General features: G+C 41.8%; 1 protein-coding gene across 2 annotated transcripts in view; it reads right to left on the bottom strand.

The window, feature by feature from the left end:
* Window positions 1-25,617, bottom strand: part of LOC126199013 (neuroendocrine convertase 1-like) — a 522,936-nt gene that overhangs the window by 47,784 nt on the left and 449,535 nt on the right. For both annotated transcript variants that reach the window (XM_049935697.1, XM_049935696.1), the window contains exon 11: window positions 17,713-17,879. In XM_049935697.1, coding sequence (XP_049791654.1) covers window positions 17,713-17,879 — 167 coding nt within the window. The remainder of the gene's footprint in view (window positions 1-17,712; window positions 17,880-25,617) is intronic.

Below are 25,617 nucleotides of genomic sequence, written 5' to 3'. Positions count from 1 at the left end.
CTGTTATCCGCCAAACTAACTCATGGGTGGTTAGCCAGATGGATGTTAATACTACAAGAATTTGACTTCACTATTACACACATACCAGTACCAGCGAATGTATTAGCAGATGCTTTATCACGATGTCCACAGGGTGCATCCAATAACATAGGTTTGGAAGCAGCAGAACACCAGTTTACAATGTACTGTATGAAACAAGTACCTTTCGAAATCTACATTACGACAGCATTGAAAAACATAGGCAAAGAACAGGACAAGGATCCCAAAATACTAGGAATCAAACACAAGTGGAGAAGTAAGGATTTTACAGACATTTGACAGCACTATCTCGTAAAAAACAATGTTTTATTTTTTAGACGACATGTTGCAACGAACGAATGGTTAATTTATATCCCAGATGAACTAATTAATAAGTACATATGGCATACACATTTAAGTAATGGCCACTTTGGACCAAAGAAATGCTTTTTGAAAATGAAACAAACAAGCCATTTTCCTAATACGGAAAGACGAATCAGAACAGTATTAGTCAAATGCAAAAAAATGTATGAGGGCTAAACACGTCACATTCCAAACCAAACCACCTATGTTTCCAATAATCCCTAAAAAATTAAAACAAATAGCTGCAACAGATTGGATGGGGCTCCTCCCACACACAAAAAATCGATATATTTTCATAGTTGTCGTTTTGAAACTCACTTCTAAATATGTTACCTTGACACCATTAAAACGGGCAACAGGTCTTACTATAAGTAAAGCATTTAGACAAGATTTTCTCAGACAAGTAGGTCGAGTGGAACGAATAATTTCGATAATGGCCCTAGCGTAAATCCAGCAAAACGATCTATGAAGGACATAGGCACTTTATGACGATTATATGCAGGCAAAAGACACAACACTTGGGATATATACCTTAAAGATTTTCAAGAAGTAATAAATGAAATGCCACATAGCACTACACTACTACCTCCAGTTACTGTACTTAAAAATATTGAACCCCCAAACATAACCATCGAAAATGTTAGATTTCTTATTGTACCACGTAGACAGCACAAACAAGTCATAGCAACAGCACTCTCCAACATCAGAAAGGCAGCCATTAAAAGAAAAGAAAGAGGAGATAGAATAGCAATTAAAAGAACATTCTCAGTAGGCCAGAAAGTATTTGTAAAAACACACCATCTCTCCAGCAAACAGAAACACAAAATACATAAGTTTTACGCTGCATACAAAGGACCTGTCATAATTAGCCGAATTGTTCATGATAATGCTGTAGAACTAATGAACCCAAAAACAGGCAAAACCTTAGGACTTCACCATGTGAGCCATATCAAAAAGTTTGAAGATTAATTTTATTACTGGTAAATAATTAGCACATAATTTCAAGTTTATGTTGCAAATAAGATCGTCAGGAGAAAGAAGAATGAAGAGAGAGGAAGGTGGGGAAAAGAAAGTAGTTCCAATAAAAACAAAAACAAAAAATAACACCAATAGTACTATAGATTAAGGTGAAGTGATAAAACGTAGATAGTATAACAGCATGAAATACTAAAATGCTATACACCATGACACTACACAAAAATAAAAAACGAATATGAGGATTCTTGTAGAAGTCGAGAATCACTATATCTTAGAATTGTAACATGGAAAGGGCTCCAAAATTTTTAAAGCTTTTTAAGAAGGTGTAAAACAATGTAGGTACTAGACATATGTTAGATGATTATAAGTGAAACTTTTTGTAAGAATCATTGTAAAAAAATCCAGCAAGAACCAGAAGCAATGGCCCACAAGTTGCAACGAGAGAAGTATCAAGAAAGGAAAGGACGTAATTAGCAAGACCTGATTCCTACAAGGCAGAAGCGTCGAGAGAAGGGAAAGGACAGTGGAACCACAGAGAGGCGGAACCCTGCAGAGACACGACAGGACACAGAATGCCAGAAGGGTCCCGGGGCGCCCTGAATGAGCGGAGCGAGCAAAAAACGGCCCGACGAGAAGACCGCTTGGGCAAGCCACCACTGGCAAAAAATATATATAAACGTCACACTACTGCTATTAAACAGCATGCTGCAGTACGAAACTGAAGAACACTTCCACAAAGTAAAAATGACACGTCCAAACAATTTATCAAACTGTTACTAAGAGGAGAACTTCAAAGCGTCTAGTTATCAATAAATATTCCCATATCCTGACCAGAGAAGAACCAAGAATCAAGTAAGAAGCAGAGAGAAAGCAGGAATAACAGAAGTTGAAGATTCGCAAGATTGAGACCAAGAAAGAAGATGGGTGAAGAGTAGATGACATACCTTCCCAAATCCCTATCCTATTGTAATCTAGTCAAGTGCGAAGTATCACAACAAAAAACGACCTCTTTCAGCGACACATAACGATGACTTTCACGCATACAAAGCCAGTAAACCACGAGATTCTGCACTCACAACGCCATTCCTTTATGGGACCTCCACAACAGCAACACACAGTTGCAAAGCCAACAAGGAACAATGAACGAAGCTGTACATCAAATACTTGCCCACATCCATCTCGCTCAAGTCCATCACCTTCATGCCAAAACATTCGCCAACCTCATGCTTAAACATTCATAGGATTGTGTGAATGTGTGAAATCGAATTATGTGGTGTAGGAATTGTGCAAAAGAAACGTGTGAAAAACTAAATAAGTTAAGCACACCAGACAGCTAATAAACTACAAAATAACAGTCATTGACTATCGACTTAAGTAAAAAATAGACTATCGATAAAAATAAGTCATTAGTTCTGAAATGGAGAGTATATAAAGAACAAAAGTAAGGCATAATAAACACTAAAACTATATGCCACTTATTTTCTCCTCATAAAAATAAAATATTTTACTTATTTTTTTCCTTATAAAAACAAAGAATAAAAAATTATCTTCTTGGATGTTTTCCCTTTTTTTTTAACATTTGTACAATTTGTTAGGATAATATCTCAATACTTGTGTATGTATATTTCTTTGTCAAAGCAATTCATGGAAATAATTCTTATTTGTTAGTGTTACAATGGTGAAATGAGTGTCTAGAAACAAAAACATTTTACTTGTACATGATATTTAGAAAATGTGTTAGGAATAGATTTTACTTAATTACTACATTTATAAAAAAATATTTCTACAAAAATCGATGTGAAAGACTCCTCACTTTCGATAGCAAACTTCTTAAAAAACAAACTTGAGACTTAAATAAAGAAAGAAAATAATTAAAAATTAATAATGGTAACAGCATTAAAATATTCTTTTCTTGTCAATATAAACATGTTTTTGAGAATAATGTGGAAGAATATAAAAATATAAATTAGTAATACAACCTAGCATAGAACCAGAATAACGTGGCTGAACAGTAGGCAACAAAATTTAGATAAAGGAATAATTCTTGACTGACTTAGACAACAATTCAATCATTGCCTAACTTCAGTGCAAAAATTAAGTTCGAAGGGTGGTGATATGTAAGGTGTCAGGCAAATTCAACACTTTCCATGAAAACCCTGACATGATAAGCAAATCCGGCAGTATGTCACATAGCTCTGAATAAATCCTGACATTAAATTAACCAAAGTAATACGATCAACGAGTGAGCAAATGGAATACCACAGACTAACACAAGAACGCCTAAATGCATGTCATACCTTCCCACCATGAAACAGACGCAGTTCCGAGGGGAGAAACGAGAACAGAAGCCAAGAGGAGAACCGTGTTAAGCTAGAAGGCCCTACGATAAAGGACGGACACCCACATCGCCTGCTGACCGCCAGGACCACCCCCAGCCCATGTTAAAAGATAGAGCCCTCCAGAAGGACAGTATAGATCTTACAATAACACTAAAAGGGCCACACCAGCTGCAAGTTTTAGCATGAGACTTTTTCGCGTCCCTGTTACGTTGCAAACGTTAAAAACATTGCCCCACCACGAAAAGTACAATGTTTCTCATTGGATAGACAGAATTCTTGTAGGCGGAGCTTAAGGTTAACATTGAGACCCTGATTGGTCAGTTGAAAACACAGCCAGATAGCTTTTCTAAAACCACTTCGGTAAATTGTAGTAATGAGAAGTTAGAGGAGAGTTGCTTCCGAGATGGCGAGGTGCGTGGAGCTGCGCCGCCCGCTGCCCCCTGACGCTGCCTAAACACTGACAAGTTAATGAACACACGCGATGACGCATTTTTGAGCGCATAAGGCTTCACTCAGAACTGCAGAAGTCTCATCTGTTACATCCCCTTTTTACGTAATACTAGTGTCGATCGTCAATTAAACCTCCTGGTGTTCACATTTGCTACTTGAAGTAAAAATCTGGAACGTAATGATTTTTCTGTTACATAATTATTGAGAAGCCACATCAGCCACTGTATTTTATGACAATTTAGATAAATAATTAAAGATAATTGAGGGTCACTGTATTTTTCATTTTGATAGTTTTCCCTTTTATGAAACTCAACTTAAATCTAGATTATAGATGTGATATGGCATAGGTCATCGTTCGATCCATTGTAGAACTTGGAAACCCTTTCAGGGAATATTCGTTCACATTTTTGTTGAATGCAGTTGGTTCTTATCATCCTGTATGAAAACATTTCCTTTTATCAATAGCCGGCCGCGGTGGTGTAGTGGTTCTAGGCGCGTAGTCAGGAACCGCGCGACTGCTATGGTCGCAGGTTCGAATCCTGCCTCGGGCATGGATGTGTGTGATGTCCTTAGGTTAGTTAGGTTTAAGTAGTTCTAAGTTCTAGGGGACTTATGACCTAAGATGTTGAGTCCCATAGTGCTCAGAGCCATTTGAACCTTTTATCAATAGTGCAATTTATAAACAATGTTTTGTGAGTAGAATAAAATTTCCAATGGTAAACTTAAATACTTTTCTCGACGTTATTTTACCAGCTAACTAAAAATAGGAAAGCCTTGAACCCCTTCCACTAAATTTAGTTAGTATTAAGATTCTTTTACAGGGAGTGCAGTGGAGCTGACGCTGAAATCATTAAGTATTTGATTACATCATCGCTAGTCTCACTGAACTCTTCTGAACTCTACATGTCATGTGTGGTCTGGTGTCACCTTACCAGCAACAGGTCCCAGGTTCAAACTAGTCTATTCTCTAAAAAACACGCTCAGAGCGTCGTTGCGCGAAAGTGGTAGGGAGACACCACTTAGAACAAACAGATGCCACGCAGAATGTTAAAACTAATTAACGTCTCATTCACAACGAGGTCACTAGAGGCGGAACACAAGCCCTGAATAGGGTAGGATGGTGAAGCCCTGTCAAAGGAACCAACATTTCCTGAAGCGCTTTAGGGAATTCACGAAAAACCTTAATCTGGATGGCCGGACACGGGTTTGAACAGTCGTCCTCCTGAATGCGAGTCCAGTTTGCTAACCACTTTGTACGGCGTGAATCGTCCGAAAGCAAAGTGTCCAAGCCGGGGGAGGGAGCGTTAAGGTCTGGGGAATGTTTTACTGGCATTTCCTGTGAGACCTCATGATTCTGGCGAAGGCACCATAGATCATCGTAACTGTGCAACTCTCCTTGGCGACCATATCCACCCGTACATGCAGTTTGTTTTCCCTCAGCAGTAGCAGCAACATAATGCAACGTACCACACGGCTCATAGTGTACGTGCGTAGTTGGAGGGGCACCAGGATGAATTTTGTGTACTCCCCTGGCCATCAAACTCCTTTTATTTAAACATCATCGAAAATCTATGGGAAACCTCGACTGGTCTTTTCGCTCCATGGACCTATAACCGCCGCGCAGGATTAGCCGAGCGGTCTTACGTGCTGCAATCATGGACTGTGCGGCTGGTCCCGGCGGAGGTTCGAGTCCTCCCTCGGGCATGGGTGTGTGTGTTTGACCTTAGGATAATTTAGGTTAAGTAGTGTGTTAACTTAGGGACTGATGACCTTAGCAGTTAAGTCGCATAAGATTTCACACACATTCTCACATTTTGCACATTTGGACCCACAGCTGATAAACCAACCTTAGCTGGCCACGGCGCTGGAGTGGGCATGGCTCCGCTTTCCTTTCTGTACCTTCCAGAGCCTCAGTAAAACTTTGCCTACACGCCTCGTAGTGGACCACGCTGCAGTCTTTTGATAGCTTATCGCATTAATGTGACTGTACTGTGTAGAAGAAAACCTCGTAATACATGGAATTTTGGGAAATACCTTCAATGCAAGAACATGAACTGGGAGAAAGCTGGAAATTTGACAACTGATAGAGTTGGCTCGTGTAAACTCGTTGCCCGTTATGCTGCCTAAAATTGGAGGAACTAAGTCTAAATCTAATTAACGAAAACTTCTCGCAGTTGGTTTCTAGACATAATTGAATATAAACGTCTGCCACGGTAGCCGAACTACGTTATGACACATTACGTTTCATGGTGGTCTTTACTGTTATGTGAATCACTTGAGCGCTAAATGTAGGTACTGACGTCTAAATTCAAATCGTATTGACGCAGAATTCTTTGGCTCAGTGAGGTTTGTATACTCACTGTAAAGAATGTTTTCTGTGTTTCAAATCAGTGATAGATTTCCGGGATTCAACAAAGTACAATGAATAAAGAAGTTCATTTTGACTGAAGAAGAACGAAATAAATATCGTGGATACTATGGAAAAGGAAATCTGAATTTGGCAATAAGAATTAGTGATGGGCTAAAATGCGATTTTCCGATATCAGTGATTTCTGTGAATGCTACTTTTCAGTATCTGTTATTCTTAACTGTGATTTGTCGCAGTTAAGGAACATAGGTCGTGTATCCCTCCGCCACTGCTATTTCTGCGACTTACCACCGTATGAAAAAGTTACATCTGTCAACACAGAAAATTGCATCTCAACAAACCTGTCATTGGCAAGTATGTTTTACGTTTTTTCTTCCGTTGGCTTTAATTTTGCATTAAAGAAACAACTGTGAAAATATTAATAGTGTAATTAATATGTAAGTAGCCGTACAGTACCGTAATAGTTCGTATTTAGAAAATAAATTCTAACATATTGTTATGTTCACAGGTACCTGAACTACATTTCAGCCACTCAGTAAAGTGATAACTCAAAATATCATTGTCAACAGATCTGAAGAAATTGCCACTGCGTCTTTAGACCGTTTTCGTCAGACGAGAGGTTAGTTTCTAAGCGTTTCGATGGACTTAATTACTTCAGTGAGATCGTTCTTGCAAATGTGATATTCATTATAGCAAATATTAGCAATCTACTCTGTCAATTATATTGCTAGTAATTAATGACAGCAAAAATTGTTTAATAATCCTTGTGTTTTTGCAGACACAGTTCTGACTCTGATTACTGGTTGCTGTACGTATCTATCCACATCAAGGCTGTTGAGAGACTCGTGAAGATTCAAGACAGCTCTTAGAGGATTGGCAGTTTAAAAGTGAAATAATTGTGAAATAAGTTTGTGAATGATTAAACTGTGTTTTATTGAAGTTGTTGTGCGATTTTAAAGGAATAATAAATGTCAAATACAGTGAGTGAATAATAAAAATCTCATTTTCCACATGTTTAAGCCGTCCTATACCCATAATTTTCCGCCACTTACTTATTGGTAAACACTTGTTGGAGAGTGACATGCCGCCCCCCGCTTTCTCCACAATCTTGGTGTGACACTGACCTGTAACATATCCCGAAGTCTACAATATGCATTCTGAGGCTGTTGATATGAAAGTGGGAAGTACAGATCTTCCAGTTAAATCAGGAATAGCTTAAGTGCATTACTTGAAAGTAACACAGGAAAAGCTTACTTATGTAGGTGGTAGTAGTGTCGGCAAAAAGTTCTCGTGTGTGAAGTTGCCATGTAGAACACCAGGTGTAAAACTTTTCTCCCGAGTCTTGAACTGTGTCGGAACAAAAGTGAGGCATTCATATGACTGTTTTCATTTCTCTACACTTATACAGATGTCTGAGTTCTGCTGTGTTAACATTGCAAAGTCCTGTAGGCATGTGGAGTATTAACCAAAACTGTCATATTGGAAGCAGAATCAAACACATTTGTTACGTTACATGATATTTTCAGGAGAAAAAGGCAATGTTGCTTCTTATTAATATAATACATTCAGAGTCACAGCAGTATTTGACCAACCATAACTGATGCTGAATGTGCATGTCGTCATATAATATGAAGGGCTTATTTCAATAGTGGTACAAGTCCATTACCTCCACGTTTCTGTCTATAATGCTTCTGAAATTAGTGATCCAAACAAACATAAATAAAGGTTCATCTCTAGCAAGAAGCCATATGCTTGAATATTTCTGGTATCTCAACTGCAGATTTTTCAGCGCTCATTTAACTTTACGACTCTGTATCTCAAAATGAACAAAAATGGACTTGTACCACTATTGAAATAAGCCCTTCATATGCACACACAGCACATCGATCTCGTGAGGCACAAGGCTCTCATAACGAAGTACCTACGTCGCTCAACAGATGACACTAGGAAAAGAATGTTAACTGCGCTTTTTAGTTGCTACTTGCGACTCTTAGTTGCGATTTGTCACAGAAATCGCAGTTTGACTCGGTAGCGAATACCGTAGTATGAACTTTGCTCAACAGATGGCAGTACTAACTGCGCTTTTTAGTTGCTACTTGCGACTCTTAGTTGCGACTTGTCACTGAAATCGCAGAAAGCAGTGCTAAATTCGACCAAGAGATGGTTCACGTCTTTGAATGTGAAATACTACTTGCGACTGCTAACTGTGACTGAAATCGCAGTTAGATTCTGTAAAGTTGCTACTGTGATATCTGTGACTTCTCAGTCACTGTGATTTCTAACAGATACGCGATTTCCTGCCCACCACTAATAAGAATGAAAATGGTCTTTGAAAAGATAGCAGGTGGAGTTTCTTTACTTGATAATTATCTTAACTGCATTATAAAAGAACGAAATAAATATCGTGGATACCAAGGAAAAGGACATCTGAATTTGGCAATAAGAATGAACATGGTCTTTGAAAAGAAAGCAATTGGAGTTTCTTTATTTGAGAATTATCTTAACTGCATTATAAAAATATGATGTGATTTGGTGACCTAAATAAATACCGTCTCTGCATCAAAATCATTTCGTTCTAGCCATATGTAATTGAATATAGGAGTCATATACAGTTAAGTTAGCTTTCGGTCAACATGGCCTTTGTAAAATACAACATACATACGCAAACGTGAGTGTGTATGTTTGTATGTTGTCGATTTTAGACAAAGGCCTTGTTGGTCGAAAGCTAACTTTCCGACAGTCTTTCTGTTGTGCTTTTCTGCGACTCAGCATCTCCGCATTATGGTGAGTGGCCACTGTCCTTTTTATAATATTGTAAAAATAAGCTAGATTTAAATATCAACTATTTGTAAAAACAGTTAGAAGATCCTTTGAAAATGAATTCAGACATAAATTTTTTGAAGTTCTATAAAAAAATTGCGTATCAGGCGTGTTTTGTAGCAATGAAGTGTAGGATTAGGTAAGAGAGAAAAGCAAAAAACATCACCAATGACATTTTAAGAAAAACTGAAGGCTGTGGTAAACAATGTAAAGGAAAGCTTGAAAGAAAAATGGTCATGCTGAAAATGACAAACGCACCTGATACAATGACAAATGGAAACGTGCTGCCGAATAACACAGGTAACAGAGTCGTATAAGCCCAGTCAGTAGCCCGGCACTTGAAAAGGAAAGAAGACGAGGAGTTTCTTCGTACGAAAATTATTGTCACTGCCATAAAAAATTGCTCTATTTCTCAAGTAATATGGCGAGTCTCGTAAATACGAACTCTGCATCAAATTCAATGCTTTCTTTTCACTTGTAATTATTTTAGCGGATTCGAAAAACGAGAAACCTTCAAGCCGAATACTCTCAGCTGAAGCCTCCTATCTTCAGGTGTGTAATCAACAAGAGTCATCCGACTAGAAGCTATCGTCGAACTCTAACTCCTGATTCCTAACAATAACAGAACAAAACAAATACACTGTCCACTCGCATTAACGAGACCACCGCCTATTTTCAACGTGCAAACACCACTCGCTGGTGGCATCGCTAGCAGTGACGAGTAAATAAAGCGTGTCAAAAAATGTTCAAATGTGTGTGAATTCTTATGGGACTTAACTGCTAAGGTCATCAGTCCCTAAGCTTACACACTACTTAACCTAAATTATCCTAAGGACAAATACTCACACACCCATGCCCGAGGGAGGACTCGAACCTCCGCCAGGATCAGCCGCACAGTCCATGACTGCAGCGCCTTAGACCGCGCGGGTAAAACGTGTCGCGGGATGCCGAAAACAGTGCAGTCATTATCGTAATGAGGAAACTGTGCGATTTATTTGACGTCCAAAGGGGCACGATATTGCCTTTTGGGCCAAAATTGGAAGTGTTTCCGAAACGGTTAAGTTTTAACTGTTCACGTGATGCTGTGTTTGAAGTAAAAAGTGCATGGTACAATGGCGCTGTCCAAAAGCGGTGCCAAGGCGACTGTGTTGCACCACGGGGTCATGAAGAATAGGGGTGAACAACGGCTGCGGAGGTGTATATAGGCGAAGAGACGAGCAACTGTTGAGCACCAGACCGCTCAGATGGATCAAGGCGTACCAACAGTGCCTCCTTAACGCCCGTGAGCCGTGAGTGGCTCGTGTTCCCGCCATCATGTATTTTACATCCTGTTTTTAACGTACTTCCCCCTCACTACGTTAATTTAAATTACTACTGTCACTGAGTTACTGCTTTGCCTAACCGTGACCGGCGCTAGCAACGCGTATCGATATATCCCCTCTCGTAGTATCTTCGCTCGACTGCTATTGCTTCCCGGTCGTTGTCTGTCGTAGGTGCGTACGGGTCGCGACTTCGGGCTGCCAGTCAGTGGGAACGCGTCTGGAGCGCAGTCCGGACCTGCCTGTCGGGGAGTCGCAATGCGGCACTAGTGCAGTCGGGTTGGAGGAGCAGTGAGGTTTGCGTCGACATGGCTCGCCCGACCATTGCCGCCACGCATCACTTGAGCCGGGCCACGGTCTTTGTGGATCGTCGGTCGGTCGCCCTACCAGACGAAGGGATTTGGCTCGCCGATCGTTCATGAGTCGGCCGTGCGTGTGTGTGTGTGTGTGTGTGTGTGTGTGTGTGTGCGTGTGTGTGTGTGCGCGCGCGCGCGCGCGCGCGTTTCGGCTCTCGATTTGTCTTTGTGCATGCTTAGTTACTGTTGGGTATCGTTCAGGTCTTCGTGCACGTGTTTGTCAGGGTGTGTGTGCAGTTGGCGTTATTTCCACTGACGACTATTTTAGATGTTGTCGGCATTCTGAGAGGAGTCGGTCGGTTGCTGCGGACCAGGGAAGTTATCTCCGCGCGGTGCAGTCGGCTGGCTCCGCTGGCGGTCCTTCGCAGTGTCGGAGCGTGTGTGGAGCTGTCCGATCGCTACGAGCTTCGTGGTTCACCGACCCAGGACGGCAAAGATGAATAGTGGTTTCAACTACCCAAGCCACGTCCATTCATGCTGTGGTGGTTCGTTTCGGTAGTTCGCTGTTGGGGAGGTTTTCCTGTGAGCAACACCGAGTGTTTCTATTGCTGAAATTTAACCGCCATGCGATGCAGTTAGCTATATTGGTTGACTACAATTCGAGTGCACCAGCGGAATTTTCTGCCTTGTGGCCGTTAGTGTTCTTGTTACCTGGTCACCTGCCCTGGCCACTGACGTAAATTCAGGCAGTGTTCCTTTTGGGTGAAGTTAACTGTGTTACCGTATTTCAAATTCAAGTGTACCAGCGGAACTTTCTGCTTTGTGACCGTTAGTGATCCAGTTACCTGCCGTGGCCACTAACGTAATTTCAGGCAGCGTCCTTTCCTCACCTGTTGTCGCTGTCCAACATGGTGTGTAGTGTTGACAGCTAATACATACTTCACTGTGGATTATCACGTTCGTAACCTTTTGTGTTTGAGTTCTCATGTACAGATTGGTGGCAAGCCAATCGTTGTGTCGGTCGGTCTGTGGCTGTCCCCTGGTTGGGTTCCGTCGGATCAAGTGTACTTGGGTTCACCACCTGTCTCGCCTAAGTGAACGAGAGCAGACCGACTTCCCTGGAGGGTTCTGAGTGCCGTTTTCTGTATTATCTTTCTCACCGGTGTTTAATTGTCTGTTTGTAATCTATAATAGCAAATAATTTAAAGATTCTTGTTTTTACTGGACTTTATGTATTTTGGAATTTTGTAAAATCAATTGTGTGCCTTAAGCCGCTTAAAACCTTATTCTTTAATTCACCATTTAGGCAAACACATTGCGGCCTTCTGCCTTAAAATATTATGGTAATATATTTTAAAATTTTCAGATTTAATTGTGATCCTCCTTCACTTGTATTGCACCTTGCATATGTTTGTTCTATTTACTTTTGCTTTGAGGCTTTCCAGCCTAGCTGTTATACCATTGTTATTGTTGTTGTTGTGGTCTTCAGTCCTGAGACTGGTTTGATGCAGCTCTCAATGCTACTCTATCCTGCGCAAGCTTCTTCATCTCCCAGTACCTACTGCAGCCTACATCCTTCTGAATCTGCTTGGTGTATTCATCTCTTGGTCTCCCTCTACGATTCTTAACCCTCCACGCTGCCCTCCAATACGAAATTGATGATCCCTTGATGCCTCAGAACATGTCCTACCAACCGATCACTTGTTCTAGTCAAGTTGTGCCACAAATTTCTCTTCTCCCCAATCCTATTCAACAGCTCCTCATTAGTTATGTGATCTATCCATCTAATCTTCAGCGTTCTTCTGTAGCACCACATTTCGAAAGCTTCTATTCTCTTCTTGTCCAAACTAGTTATCGTCCATGTTTCACTTCCATACATGGCTACACTCCATACAAATACTTTCAGAAACGACTTCCTGACACTTTAATCTATACTCGATGTTAACAAATTTCTCTTCTTCAGAAACGCTTTCCTTGCCATTGCCAGTCTACATTTTATATCCTCTCTACTTCGACCATCATCAGTTATTTTGCTCCCCAAATAGCAAAACTCCTTTACTACTTTAAGTGTCTTATTTCCTAATCTAATTCCCTCAGCATCACTCGACTTAATTCTACATTAGATTATCCTCGTTTTGCTTTTGTGGATGTTCATCTTATATCCTCCCTTCAAGACACTATCCATTCCATTAAACTGCTCTTCCAAGTCCTTTGCTGTCTCTGACAGAATTAAAAAGTCATCGGCGAACCTCAAAGTTTTTATTTCTTCTCCATGGATTTTAATACCTACTCCGAATTTTTCTTTTGTTTCCTTCACTGCTTGCGCAATATACAGATTGAATAACATCGGGGAGAGGCTACAACCCTGTCTCACTCCCTTCCCAACCACTGCTTCCCTTTCATGCCCCTCAACTCTTATAACTGCCATTTGGTTTCTATACAAATTGTAAATAGCCTTTTGCTCCCTATATTTTACCCCTGCCACCTTCAGAATTTGAAAGAGAGTATTCCATTCAACATTGTCAAAAGCTTTCTCTAAGTCTACAAATGCTAGAAACGAGGGTTTGCCTTTCCTTAATCTAGCTTCTAAGATATGCCGTAGGGTCAGTATTGCCTCACGTGTTCCAATACTTCTACGGAATCCAAACTGATATTCCCCAAGGTCGGCTTCTACTAGTTTTTCCATTCGTCTGTAAAGAATTCGCGTTAGTATTTTGCAGCCGTGACTTATGAAACTGATAGTTCGGTAATTTTCACATCTGTCAACACCTGCTTTCTTTGGGATTGGAATAATTATATTCTTCTTGAAGTCTGAGGGTATTTCACCTGTCTCATACATCTTTTTCACCAGATGGTAGAGTTTTGTCAAGACTGGCTCTCCCAAGGCCGTCAGTAGTTCTATTGGAATGTTGTCTACTCCCGGGGCCTTGTTTCGACTCAGGTCTTTCAGTGCTCTGTCAAACTCTTCACGCAGTATCATATCTCCCATTTCATCTTTATCTACATCCTCTTCCATTTCCATAATATTGTCCTCAAGTATATCGCCCTTGTATAGACCCTCTATATACTCCTTCCACCTTTCTGCTTTCCCTTCTTTGCTTAGAACTGGGTTGCCATCTGAGCTCTTGATATTCATACAAGTGCTTCTCTTCTCTCCAAAGGTCTCTTTAATTTTCCTGTAGGCAGTATCTATCTTACCCATAGTGAGATAAGCCTCTACATCCTTACATTTGTCCTCTAGCCATCCCTGCTTAGCCATTTTGCACTTCCTGTCGATCTCATTTTTGAAACGTTTGTATTCCTTTTTCCCTGCTTGGTCCAGACCACAACAAAAACAACTCCCATTTGACTGTAAACCAGCTTGTATTCCGCAATCTAGATTTCGGCCTTAGGCCATTATTAAGTATTATAACTGCAACACATTAAAGTACAATAAAAGCACAAGAATCAACAAAATAGCAAAGCAAACAGTTGAACTAATGTATGAGCTGCATGAGTTGCTTTCTTAATTACATATTAAAAATCATTAGACATGAGTAGAAAAAAAGTCATGGTAATAATATGTACTTTCGGTTATGTAACCAATTTTGTCAAAAAAGTGTTCAAATGTGTGTGAAATCTTATGGGACTTAACTGCTAAGGTCATCAGTCCTTAAGCTTACACACTACTTGACCTAAATTAACCCACGACCGCCCGAGGTAGGACTCGAATCTCCGCCGGGACCAGCCGCACAGTCCATGACTGCAGCGCCTTAGACCGCTAGGCTAATCCCGCGCGGCCAATTTTGTCAATAATACATGCGAAAATATTTGTGTAATAAGCTAATTTGCTGGCGTTTAGCATGACTTCTTCACTTGATATGGTTGTGAATTAAAATAACGACCAAATCACATGTTTCAAACGTTGCTACAGAGTGTAGCACGCCTCACCCTGGTCATAAGCGTCTCCAGCCAGCTCCTCCCGCGTCCACACACAGGACACACACACTCTATGCATCATGCTACTACTAACTTGAGAATTAAACTTTGAAAACGAATAAAAAACTAAATATGAGACTCGTTAGTCTCTCTGTGCTTCACCAACGGAGGCTAGCAGATGACTGAATTGTGGTCAACGACTTACTGGCTGTATTCTGCGGTGGCTGCCCCTCCAAAACAAATAAATGACTGCTATGCTACAGAATGCACGAATGTTCACATTACTGTTACTAAAAAACGATGCTATACCTCTCAAATACAAAAACACACAATGAATTTAAGATTTAAGCTTTGCAAGCACACACAAACACACAAAGATTTTAAGAACTAGACATAGAACACAAATAGAAAAGCTAAATATGCTACTAGCTGTTCTCCTGATGCTTCATCAATGAAGGCTGGTGGCTGACTCTCGCAGTCCCCTACAATGTAGCCGCCATGTACCCGTTGCGGACAAGAGATCCCGCTTTTAACGCACCGCACAGCTAGTAGAGCAGGGAAACTTGCCGCTCCATGTTCTCCATGAGTGTGATATCGCGCTGCATAGCTATAAAACCTCCATTCAAATGTTGCAGATGCGATATAATACCTCGAAGACACTGCACAGCTAGTAGGACAGGTTTATTTACAGTTCAGCGAGCTCCATGAATAGGACCTTGCACTAAATAGCCATGCACCCGCTATGTACCTGTTCTAAGTGTCAGATAATATCTCGAAAACACCACAGAGCGTGTAACTCCGAATTACTTGGAGCTCCATGTGCTCGATAAAGATGATGTCAGGCTCCATGGCCACACAGCCATCACCAACCTGTTGCGGACGTGAGATAATATCAAAGACATCATACAGCTAGTAGTGCAGGTTTACTTTCAGTTCCATATGCTCCATGAATACGAGCTCGTGCTCCATGGCTATGTAACCACCACGTACCTGTTGCAGACATGAAATAATACCTCTAAGGCACTGCGCAGGTAGTAGCACAGCTGTTTTTGCGGCTGCACACGCTCCATCAATATGATTTCGCACTACATGTCCATGCATCTACCATGCACCTGTCATGGATGTGAAATATCTCGTAAGCACCACAAGCAGGATTACTTACAGCTGCACGTACTTAATATACACTGAAGAACCAAAGAAATTGGTACACGTGCCTAATATTGTGTAGGGCCCCCGCGAGCACGCAGAAGTGCCGAAACATGACGTGGCATTGACTAATGTCTGAAGTAGTGCTGGAAGGAATTGACGCCGTTAATCCTGCAGGGTTAGCCATAAATCCGTAAGAGTACGAGGGGGTGGAGACCTCTTCTGACCAGCACATTCAAAGGCATCCCAGATATGCTCAATATTGTTCATGTCTGGGGAGTTTGGTGGCCAGCGGAAATGTTTATACTCAGAAGAGTGTTCCTGGAGCCTCTGTAACAATTCTGAACGTGTGGGGTGCCGCATTGTCCTGTTGGAATTGTCCAAGTTCGTCGGAATGCACAATGACATGGATCGACGCAGGTGATCAGACAGTATGCTTATGTACGTGTCAACCGCCCGAGTCTTATCTACACGTATCATGGGTTCCATATCAGTCCAAATGCACACGGCCCAGACCATTACAGAGTCTCCACCAACTAGAACAGTCCCCTACTGACATGCAGGGTCCAAGGATTCATGAGGTAGTCTCCATACCCACACACGTCCGTCTGCCCGATACAATTCGAAATGAGACTCGTCCGACCAGACACCATGTTTACAGCCATCAGCAGTTCAATGTCGGTGTTGACGGTCCCAGGCGAGGCGTTAAACTTTGCGTCGTACAGTCATAAAGTGTACACGAGTGGGATTTTGGCTCCGAAAGCCCATATCGATGGTGTTTCGTTGAATTGTTCGCAAGCTGAAACTTGTTGATGGCCGGCCATTTAAATCTCCAGCAATTTGCGGAAGGGTTGCACCCCTGTCACGTTGAACGATTCTCGTCAGTCGTCGTTGATCCCGTACTTGCAGGATCTTTTCCCGGCCGCAGCGATATTCGGTACACCCATGAAATGATCGTCTGGGAAAATCCCCACTTCATCGGTACCTCGGCGATGCTGTGTCGTTTCGCTCGTGCGCCGACTGTAACATCACGTTCAAACACATTTAAATCTTGATAACCTGCCACTGTAACCGATCTAACACCTGCGCCAGACACTTGTTGTCTTATATAGGCGTTGCCGACAGCAGCGCCATATTCTGCCTATTTGCATATGTCTGTATTTGAATACGCATGCCTATGCCAGCTTCTTTGGCACTTCAGGGACCACGTATCTGTTGTGGTCATGAGATATCTGGAAGGCACCACATAGCTAGTAACACAGGCTTATGTGGAACTCTATGTACTCCACGAAAATGATGCCAGTCTCCATGGCCACACAGTCACCACGTACCTGTTTCGGACGTAAGGTAATATCTAAAAGACTCCGGATAGTTGGCAGCACAAGCTTACTTGCAGCTCCACGTGCTCCAAGAATATGATCTCGCACTCCACGGTCATGAACCCACTATGTACCTGTTACGGATGGGAGATAATATCTCCAAGGCACTATGCAGCTAGTAATGCAGGTTTAGTTGTGGCTCAACATGCTTCATAAATGTGAGCTCGCACCCTGTGGCCAGTCAGCTACCACCTACATGTTGTGGACACGAGATAATATCTGGAAGGCACCACTCATCTAGAAACACAGATTTATTTTCAGCACCACGTGCTTGATGAATATGATTTCGCGCTCCACGGCCATGCAGCCATCACATACCTGCAGCGGACGTGAGGTATATCTCGAGGGCGCCCCGCAGGGAGTAGCGCAGATTCACTTGCAACTCCACATGCTCCAGGAAATTGACTTCGCGCTCCGTGCCCACACACCCGTCCGTGTGGAAGTGCGCCACTGTCAGAACGCCTTGCCTTATCGACGTGTTGTCCCTTCAAACACACGTACAGTAGTTAGTAGGTGAACCGCCCCTGTTGAAGGGGATGTGACAACAAACCGATCATGGATGAAATGCAAAGAGCACAGGGTTAAACACAGTTCCTTCACAAATCAGACTGCAGTTCTGAGAGTCGAAGGTAGTGAAAGGGAGACAGTAAGCTAGAAAAGAGTGAGACACTCACCATTGTACTGCTGTACATTGAGTGAGCAATAAACTAAGAAGAAACTAAAGTTTACAGGGAAGAAATAAAATCTTTTAATATTCTGTTAGAGTCAGCTTTTGCGGAACAACAATGGTCACGGAGCATCTCTGAGGTGCATTTGTTGTTTCTGTTGCAACAAAAACTAAACCTCAAACGAAGGTGGTGTTGGAATAAAACTGTATGATTAAGCGTATCAACGTTCATTAATCTTTATATCTTAAATTAAAGACGTAGTGCAGTATGCAACAAACATCAGTCGGCAAAGGTAAGTAATTACGACGCGGCTGAATCCACAACAAGTTTTTACAAATCACCTTCATAAAAACAAGTGATTTTCGTCGTATTAAGGGTCGTACATTCACCCCGAATGTCATTTTGTTCTCACACACGTGTTTCTGTATTGAAGTGCGGTGACGGAGATAAGGACCACAAGAATTACACTTGCATCTATTCATTCGAGATTTCTTATCCTTCTGACATAGTGTACATACCTCCTACGCCTTGGTCCCACTTATTTTTGGTTTAACTTGTGTCTATTTCCCTCCCTAGCACCTAAATTCTTAGAGTTTCATGATGTCAAGATGATATAGATAAAGGAAACCATTGATCTGACATCCTCTTTTGCAAGTGCTTCTGAACCATTCTACTTTTGGAGCTCAAGAGGAACCTCGACGTCTCATTGTATTATGGCGACCACATTCATCTTGGTTTTCACGGTGATGAACAACATCTGACCATGATTTTAAGTGTGATTTAAGGAAGATTTAGTCGCAACAGTTTTCGACTTCACAACTACATAGCATTTTTTTTGGGAATGAGTGACAAGGGAGATATAAATATAAAATTCTGGATCTTCCTCACTAAAAAAGTTTGATAATATCTTAGGACAGTTACTTACGCTTTTAAAATAACTTCTAACGGTGTGTGTTGTGAGAAGCAATTGAGAAATCAAAAATGCATCAAGTGTTTTGCAAGACGGTGCTGAGATACGGCTAAATTTAAACAGTGCCTCTGATCTGAATCGAACGAACCCATTTGATATGCACATCGCCCCCCTCTGATTCACATGTCGTCGTCGTCGGCTGCTGTTCGATTCTGAGTATGCATACCTTCTTCCTGCATGGAATGAGCATGTCATTAACTCATGGATGTGTTTCAGATGACTGAACAGACCAATTCTGGCATTAAACATGCGTTCACATAAACCCCTGTGAATGACTGGAGGACGGCGAGGTCGTAATTGATGGAGCTTTCTCGCTTGTCGCTTGGCCTCTTCGTGTCTGTGACGCTTTCCTTCAAACAAATTGACAGCGGTGGATGTCGTTTTCTTCACAGTGAGCGGTCCACAGCACATTCTTCTCACGCATATATATATATATTTATACCAGTCTTCTTTATATCGTGTTTTAGTTGCTCCTTAAGGGGGTCTCTATGAGGACTACTGCTAGAAAAGAGTTCACCATAAAGGAAAGCACTGTATCACTCATGCAATGAACACGTCCTAAGCATCTCCTCACTGGCCTCAGTGCTGTTCAAATACACTTTCTCTAATACTGGAGTGTTGTTCACATGGTCCTGTCTTAATGTTTAAGATGTATCTCACTTTTTGTTGGCGGAAGCGCTCTAGAATTCTGATACTGTCGCGACAGAGTATCAAAGCTTCACAGTCATGCAAGGGCGCGGAAATGAGAACAGCTCTGTACACCATTAGTTAGATATGCAGCTTTAGGTCTTTATTCGTAAAGACTCTCTGCATTATCCGTCCTAAAGCTGCAGGGACACCTCCAATCCTTTTATCAACATCCTGTTCGCAGGAATACCATTTAGACGAGATTCTTCCAAAATTTGAAAAGTGATCAGCCTGCTCCAGTGCCTTGTCTAAGACGGAGAGGACAAGTAATCCTGGAACAGGTTGTGCGAATACCTTTGTTTTTTTCCTCATTGATGGTAAGAACAAGACCCTGATCTCATCCAGTTTTAAGGCAGCTGCATGTTGTAGCTCTTCCCATGTATGAGTGGGAGATGCAATGCCATTGGAATACAGTAGTGGTTTCACCTGTGTAACCTGAGTAAGTCTTTGTCACCAAAGTCCTGCGAGTCTGATCTCCATCAAAAAGAAACTTAATCTCGGTGCTTGGTCATTTGCAGATGATTTCCACTGCATGACAATGAAGTAAAGTGCAAAGAGCGTTGGAGCAAGCACACAGCCATGTTTGAGTTCCTGAGTGCTTCGGAACGAATCCAATTCACACAGTTGCCGTGAACAACCAGCCCACTCATGCCATCATGAAGAGCTTGATCCAATTCCATATAGCGTTCAGGACATCCAGCGTGTCTTAGTACCTTCACATTGCAGATCTAAGTACTGAATCAAAGGCTTTTTCCAGGCCATAGAAAACTACATGTAGAGGCTCCCGTTATTCTTTAAGTTTTGCCTGGAGTTGTCTAGCACACAAACATTGAGATTCAAGTAGTAACCTCTCTGAAACCAATTTGGAGCCGATTTAATAGAATTGAAGCGAGAATTTTACCTTGAATTTGACAATAGCGAAGTACCACGGTTGTTCCAAATTGCACTACAGTCGCATTCATTGAAGTTAGTGAGGATGTTAGCAGTCTTGATGATAGTGATGATGGTAGCAGCCTTGATTCTGTGTTTACCTTTTGACGATGCCACTTTGGGTCCATTACATTAGTACATTTTTTTAAAACAGATCTGAAGAAGGTCATTGCTGACCGAAACCGGTATTCTATGGACCCAATATTTTGTGATCATAGACGGATATAAAGAAATTTATTATACTCTTCAATCATCTGGTACTTCTCGAGTTTCCCAGGTTTAGAAGATGACTGTAAACAGTCTTGTCTCCAACGGTACACCTTCAATTGCATCAGTTTCAGAGGAATGTTGTCAGGACCAGGAGCCTTTCTTGTTCTTAGTTGATAGAGTGCTTTGGTGTAGTCTCTGAATGCTGGTGGAATTCCTATCAATGTTTGTTGGGGTTGTAGAGGGAATTCACAAAGGAAGTCCTCTTAAACATTCCAGGGACGATTTAAAGGAGCAGAGAAATGTTCCTTTAAACGCTCTAAGATTTTGTTATTGTCAATTAAAGTGATGTAATTGTCATCAGCCTTCAGTGTTCCTATTGAGGATAGAATTGAGCCATATACCTCCTTTATATCTGTGTAGAGGCTTCGAAGGTCATGGGCATCAGATAGCCTCCGCAGTTATTCAGCTTTTTTCCATCGCTTATTCTACATTTCCCTTGTTTCTACCAGGCATTTTTTTCAGTGAGATTCGGAGGGACATAATTGTTTCACTGACAGTAGATGGAGTTCCATCAAATATGACTTATTCAGACTGGAAGATGGAACATTGAAAAGGATAGGTGGATTTCTCAATTGGAATAATTCCGTCACTGTTTTCATCAAGTCAACCATTTCTTTTTCTTCACAAAAACCAACTGTTTCTTCAGCTGAGTCAGTAATGACCACCTGAAGTATGGCCCACTCCTGATTTTTAGTGCAGAATGGGTGAGTAACCAGCTTACTTGAGATTGCGTTTCTGTAATCTGTAGCAATGGATTTAATTCTTTTAGAAGTGTGAAACTTTCGTCTGAGCAGGATGTGGATGGATGTTTTTGGTTTGCGACAAACTGAGATCCTCAACCGACAGAAAAGGTGTTCTAATCTGTCCAGCAGTCATCGGCATTTCTCGCTGTCCTACTGACAAAGATATCCTTTTTATCATAGTGTCTTGTGATATAGCCAGGGTGTGCCAGCGCTAAGACCGAGGATGTGTCTGCCACTTCGGTGATGGTTGTGCTTAACTGGTTGTAGAAATGATCTTTAGTGTCTGCATCAGCATCCAAGGTGAAAGCATATGCATAGATGAGAGTCATAAATTTACCTCAGACAATTGGATTGGAAGTTATGTAATTCTTTCGCTGACAGCAGATGGGGTTAGCTGACGACATTCACGAATGTGGTCTTCATAGCGGATCCAACACCGTGAATCTGGCGTTCTCTCTCATCTTTTCTCTTCCAGAGAATCGTCTGATCTGAACGGAATTCTGCAATTTTATCTTCGCTGGAAAATTCGTTTCACTTACGGTGGCAATACCAATGTTTATTCGAAGAGGCTTATGGGTAACACGTGATGTTCTTCTCTCACGCCTGTTATTTTCTTCCAGTTTAACTAATGTTTGAACATGTAACGTCCCCTTAGAAATTTATGAACGACTGTGCTGGTAAACTTCTACGTTATTTGATTTTCAAACAACTGAGCAAAACTGAACGTACTAAGACATTTCTCTCTTTCCTTATTCTGATCATCACTAAACTGGCACACAATATTTTTTTAGCGCAACGCAATCTTACTTTCAGTAGTCCCTACAAAATTATGGCCCTGACTAACAATAACCTATACCTTTCATGAATCGCGTACCACACAAAAATCTTCGTTACTCGAACTACTGCAATACAGCGAGCGCCAATACTGCCAGCTAAATAAAAGATTCTAACTACTGAAGGCACTAACTACTGATAGGCACCGTTAGCAAATGAAAGATTCTGATAGAGAACAAACAATGTATTTACCTTAATAGTGTTCAAAAGTCATCAATTCATGACATCCATGTTGACTAATTTCCTTTTTCTGGCGGACACACGTCCACATCGTCCGCTTGTAGTAACCTCTCAAAACTCTGGCATCTCTCTCTCCACATCCACCACTGCTGGCGGCTCACCTCCAACTGTCCAGCGCTACGCGCTGTTCACATCCAACTGCCCAACACTACACAAGCGAATATTCCAACAATGCGTCCAACCAGCCAAAGACTGCACACAGCACAGTCAGTGATATTCATACAGAGCGCTACGTGGTGTTACCAACATAAAAACCTAAACAGCCTACTTACAAACATTCCAGGATCCTATCACTACATGTTTTGTTAGCTTCGTTTCTCGACCGCATGAGGGCTGACCCGCTGTGTGCGCCCTCTCAGCAGGCTGAGAGTGTGACTACTGATGTTTAGCCCACATTTTCTAAGGCCTTCCTCGTTCAGGGTGGCCAGTTGCCTGTCCAAATCCAAATACAAGACCAAATTCCTAAGTAGTCACGAGGTCTAATAAGGAGGAGCATCACACATCTGCTGCGAACGTGCATATACGAACTAGATGCTTCCAGTTTCACCCAAAAGCATGCCTCCACTACCATTATCCCATCGCAGTTGGACTTCAGCTGAAGGTGAGACAGTAGGAAAAAGTGCGACAAGCGACACTGTGTCGAAGGTGGATCTCAGCTTGCAGAGAAGTGACCCACACATTATGGTCTAGGGACAATGGTCTGCGCCTCAAACGAAATGAGAAGTGCAAGTTCCAGTCGTGCGACTGCAATGATCTGACACAGACTCGAAACGCCATAAAGCTGCTCCTCCACAGCATTCTTTCTGGCTTGACATTATCCGCCTCCACGACCGGTTAGTGGGTTCCTCCTCCGTCCATCTTTCTCCAAAAACACAGGGTTGCTTCATCCGCCGGCTCAGCCATTCCGATGATGTTCGCCTCCGCCTTCACTGTCGTTGAAGTGTTCATCGTACCCTGGCACGGGGCTCTCACAACATACTACCACCCGGGTCAGGTGAACCAAGGTTTTCTTTAACGATGTGGTACTGCTCACCACACTCCTTTATCAACCAGGCTTTGGTCAGGATATGGTGGAGTATTAAATAAAATGTTTGTACTAAACTGTATGCAAAGTATACAGAAGAAGAAGTGTTGACCCTAAAAAGTAAGTCGAGGGTGTGGTTCTTGTTGAAGTGAACAGTGCTATAAATATTGAAGTGAAAGAGCGGTGGCTGTGACCATCATCTATTACAAAATATTACACAGGTGCCACGGCACGTGACAAACAAATGTAATAGTTCACTCACCCACACACTCGAGAGGAGTAAAAATCGTAACAAGAAGTCTGTATAATTAAACAGTTGCCAGAAAGTGAGCAGCAAAGTCAACGGGGAAAAGAATATCATAGTCTGGTAACTTACTTACGAGATCACTCAAGTAAATTAACGTATGCTGTTTGGCTGATCTAATGTTATATTTTATAATCTTAGAGGCCACGATCACTTGACGTGAAATAGTTTATTTCACGACCAGTTTCGACAGTAACTAGCTGTGATCCTCAGATTCTCTGCTCTCCCATATATATAATTACACATCAGTCTCGTCAACATACTAAGAACACGCTCTAGACCTCAGCAACTGCGGACGGCTTACGTCCTGAAAAAGCTGCCACAGCCCGCACACTGTATAAATTTTTTTCCTCAGTAATGCTATGGGTCGGTAGCTATCGAGACTTTTGTTCTGCCTCGCGTCCTACCTCAAGAGTCCTTTCACCTTCGCGTCCCGGCCAAAAGCATTTTACTTCTTTGCGTCCGAAGCAAGAGGACTGTTCCGCTCTGCGCCCCCACCAAGAGTAAAGTCAAAACGACATTCCTCTGAGTGCTCTGCAGAAAGGTAGATAAACAAATTGTGACAACTTCTAACATTTTGATGTAATTCCCACTCTCTTGTATGTGATATCCTTATCTCGCTAGTCAGCCACCGGGCCACTTTTTACTGCTAGTACTCTGTTTAGACCGTTCTAATGGAAAGCAACTTTAAAAGCGCATGATAAATGTGTTAAGGAAAGCATTATATTTGTTATCTATGTTATCGGTATTATAAGCATCCTGCCAGTCTTGCTCCTTAACGAAGTTTAAAAAGCTCTCTATTGACGCTGGATTAACTTTTCTACATAGTTTAATTATGTATAACATTAGTCTGAGTACAAACAACCTTTTTCCGCACCGAGTAGCCACGCGGCTTAAGGACCCATGTGACGGATTGCGCGGCCCCTCCCGCCGGAGTTTCGAGTCCTCCCTCGGGCATGGGTGTCTATGTTGTTCTTAGCATAAGTTAGATCAAGTAGTGTGTAAGTCTAGGGACCGATGACCTCAGTAGTTTGGTCCCTTAGGCATTCACACACACCAACACACACACACACACAAGAAACCTTTTAGTGTTAAAATTTGTGCATCATGATCTGAAAGACCACATACTCCTAATTTTCCGGTTGATTCACGAAGTTAAATTAATAACGTACGTAACTGCGGACCATCCAGACCGATCATGGCTATTATTATGTATGAATGTGTGTGTACAGATGTTAACTCCGCTGTCGTCTTCGTATGGGGAACAGACTAAAGATATCGAAATGGACAAAAATCTTAAGTACAGGACAAAAACAATAGCTAATCTCGGAAAAGTACGCTACTGGCCATTAAAATTGCTACACCAAGAAGAAATGCAGATGATAAACGGGTATTCATTGGACAAATATATTATATTAGAACTGACATGTGATTACATTTTCACGCAATTTGGGTGCATAGATCCTGAGAAATCAGTACCCAGAACAACCACCTCTGGCCGTAATAACGACCTTGATACGCCTGGGCATTGAGTCAAACAGAGCTTGGATGGC

This window comes from Schistocerca nitens, chromosome 8 (assembly GCF_023898315.1).
Source record: "Schistocerca nitens isolate TAMUIC-IGC-003100 chromosome 8, iqSchNite1.1, whole genome shotgun sequence".
Lineage (NCBI taxonomy): Eukaryota > Metazoa > Arthropoda > Insecta > Orthoptera > Acrididae > Schistocerca > Schistocerca nitens.
The sequence above is the reverse complement of the archived record's forward strand: the minus strand, read 5'-3'. Positions and strand labels throughout refer to the sequence as shown.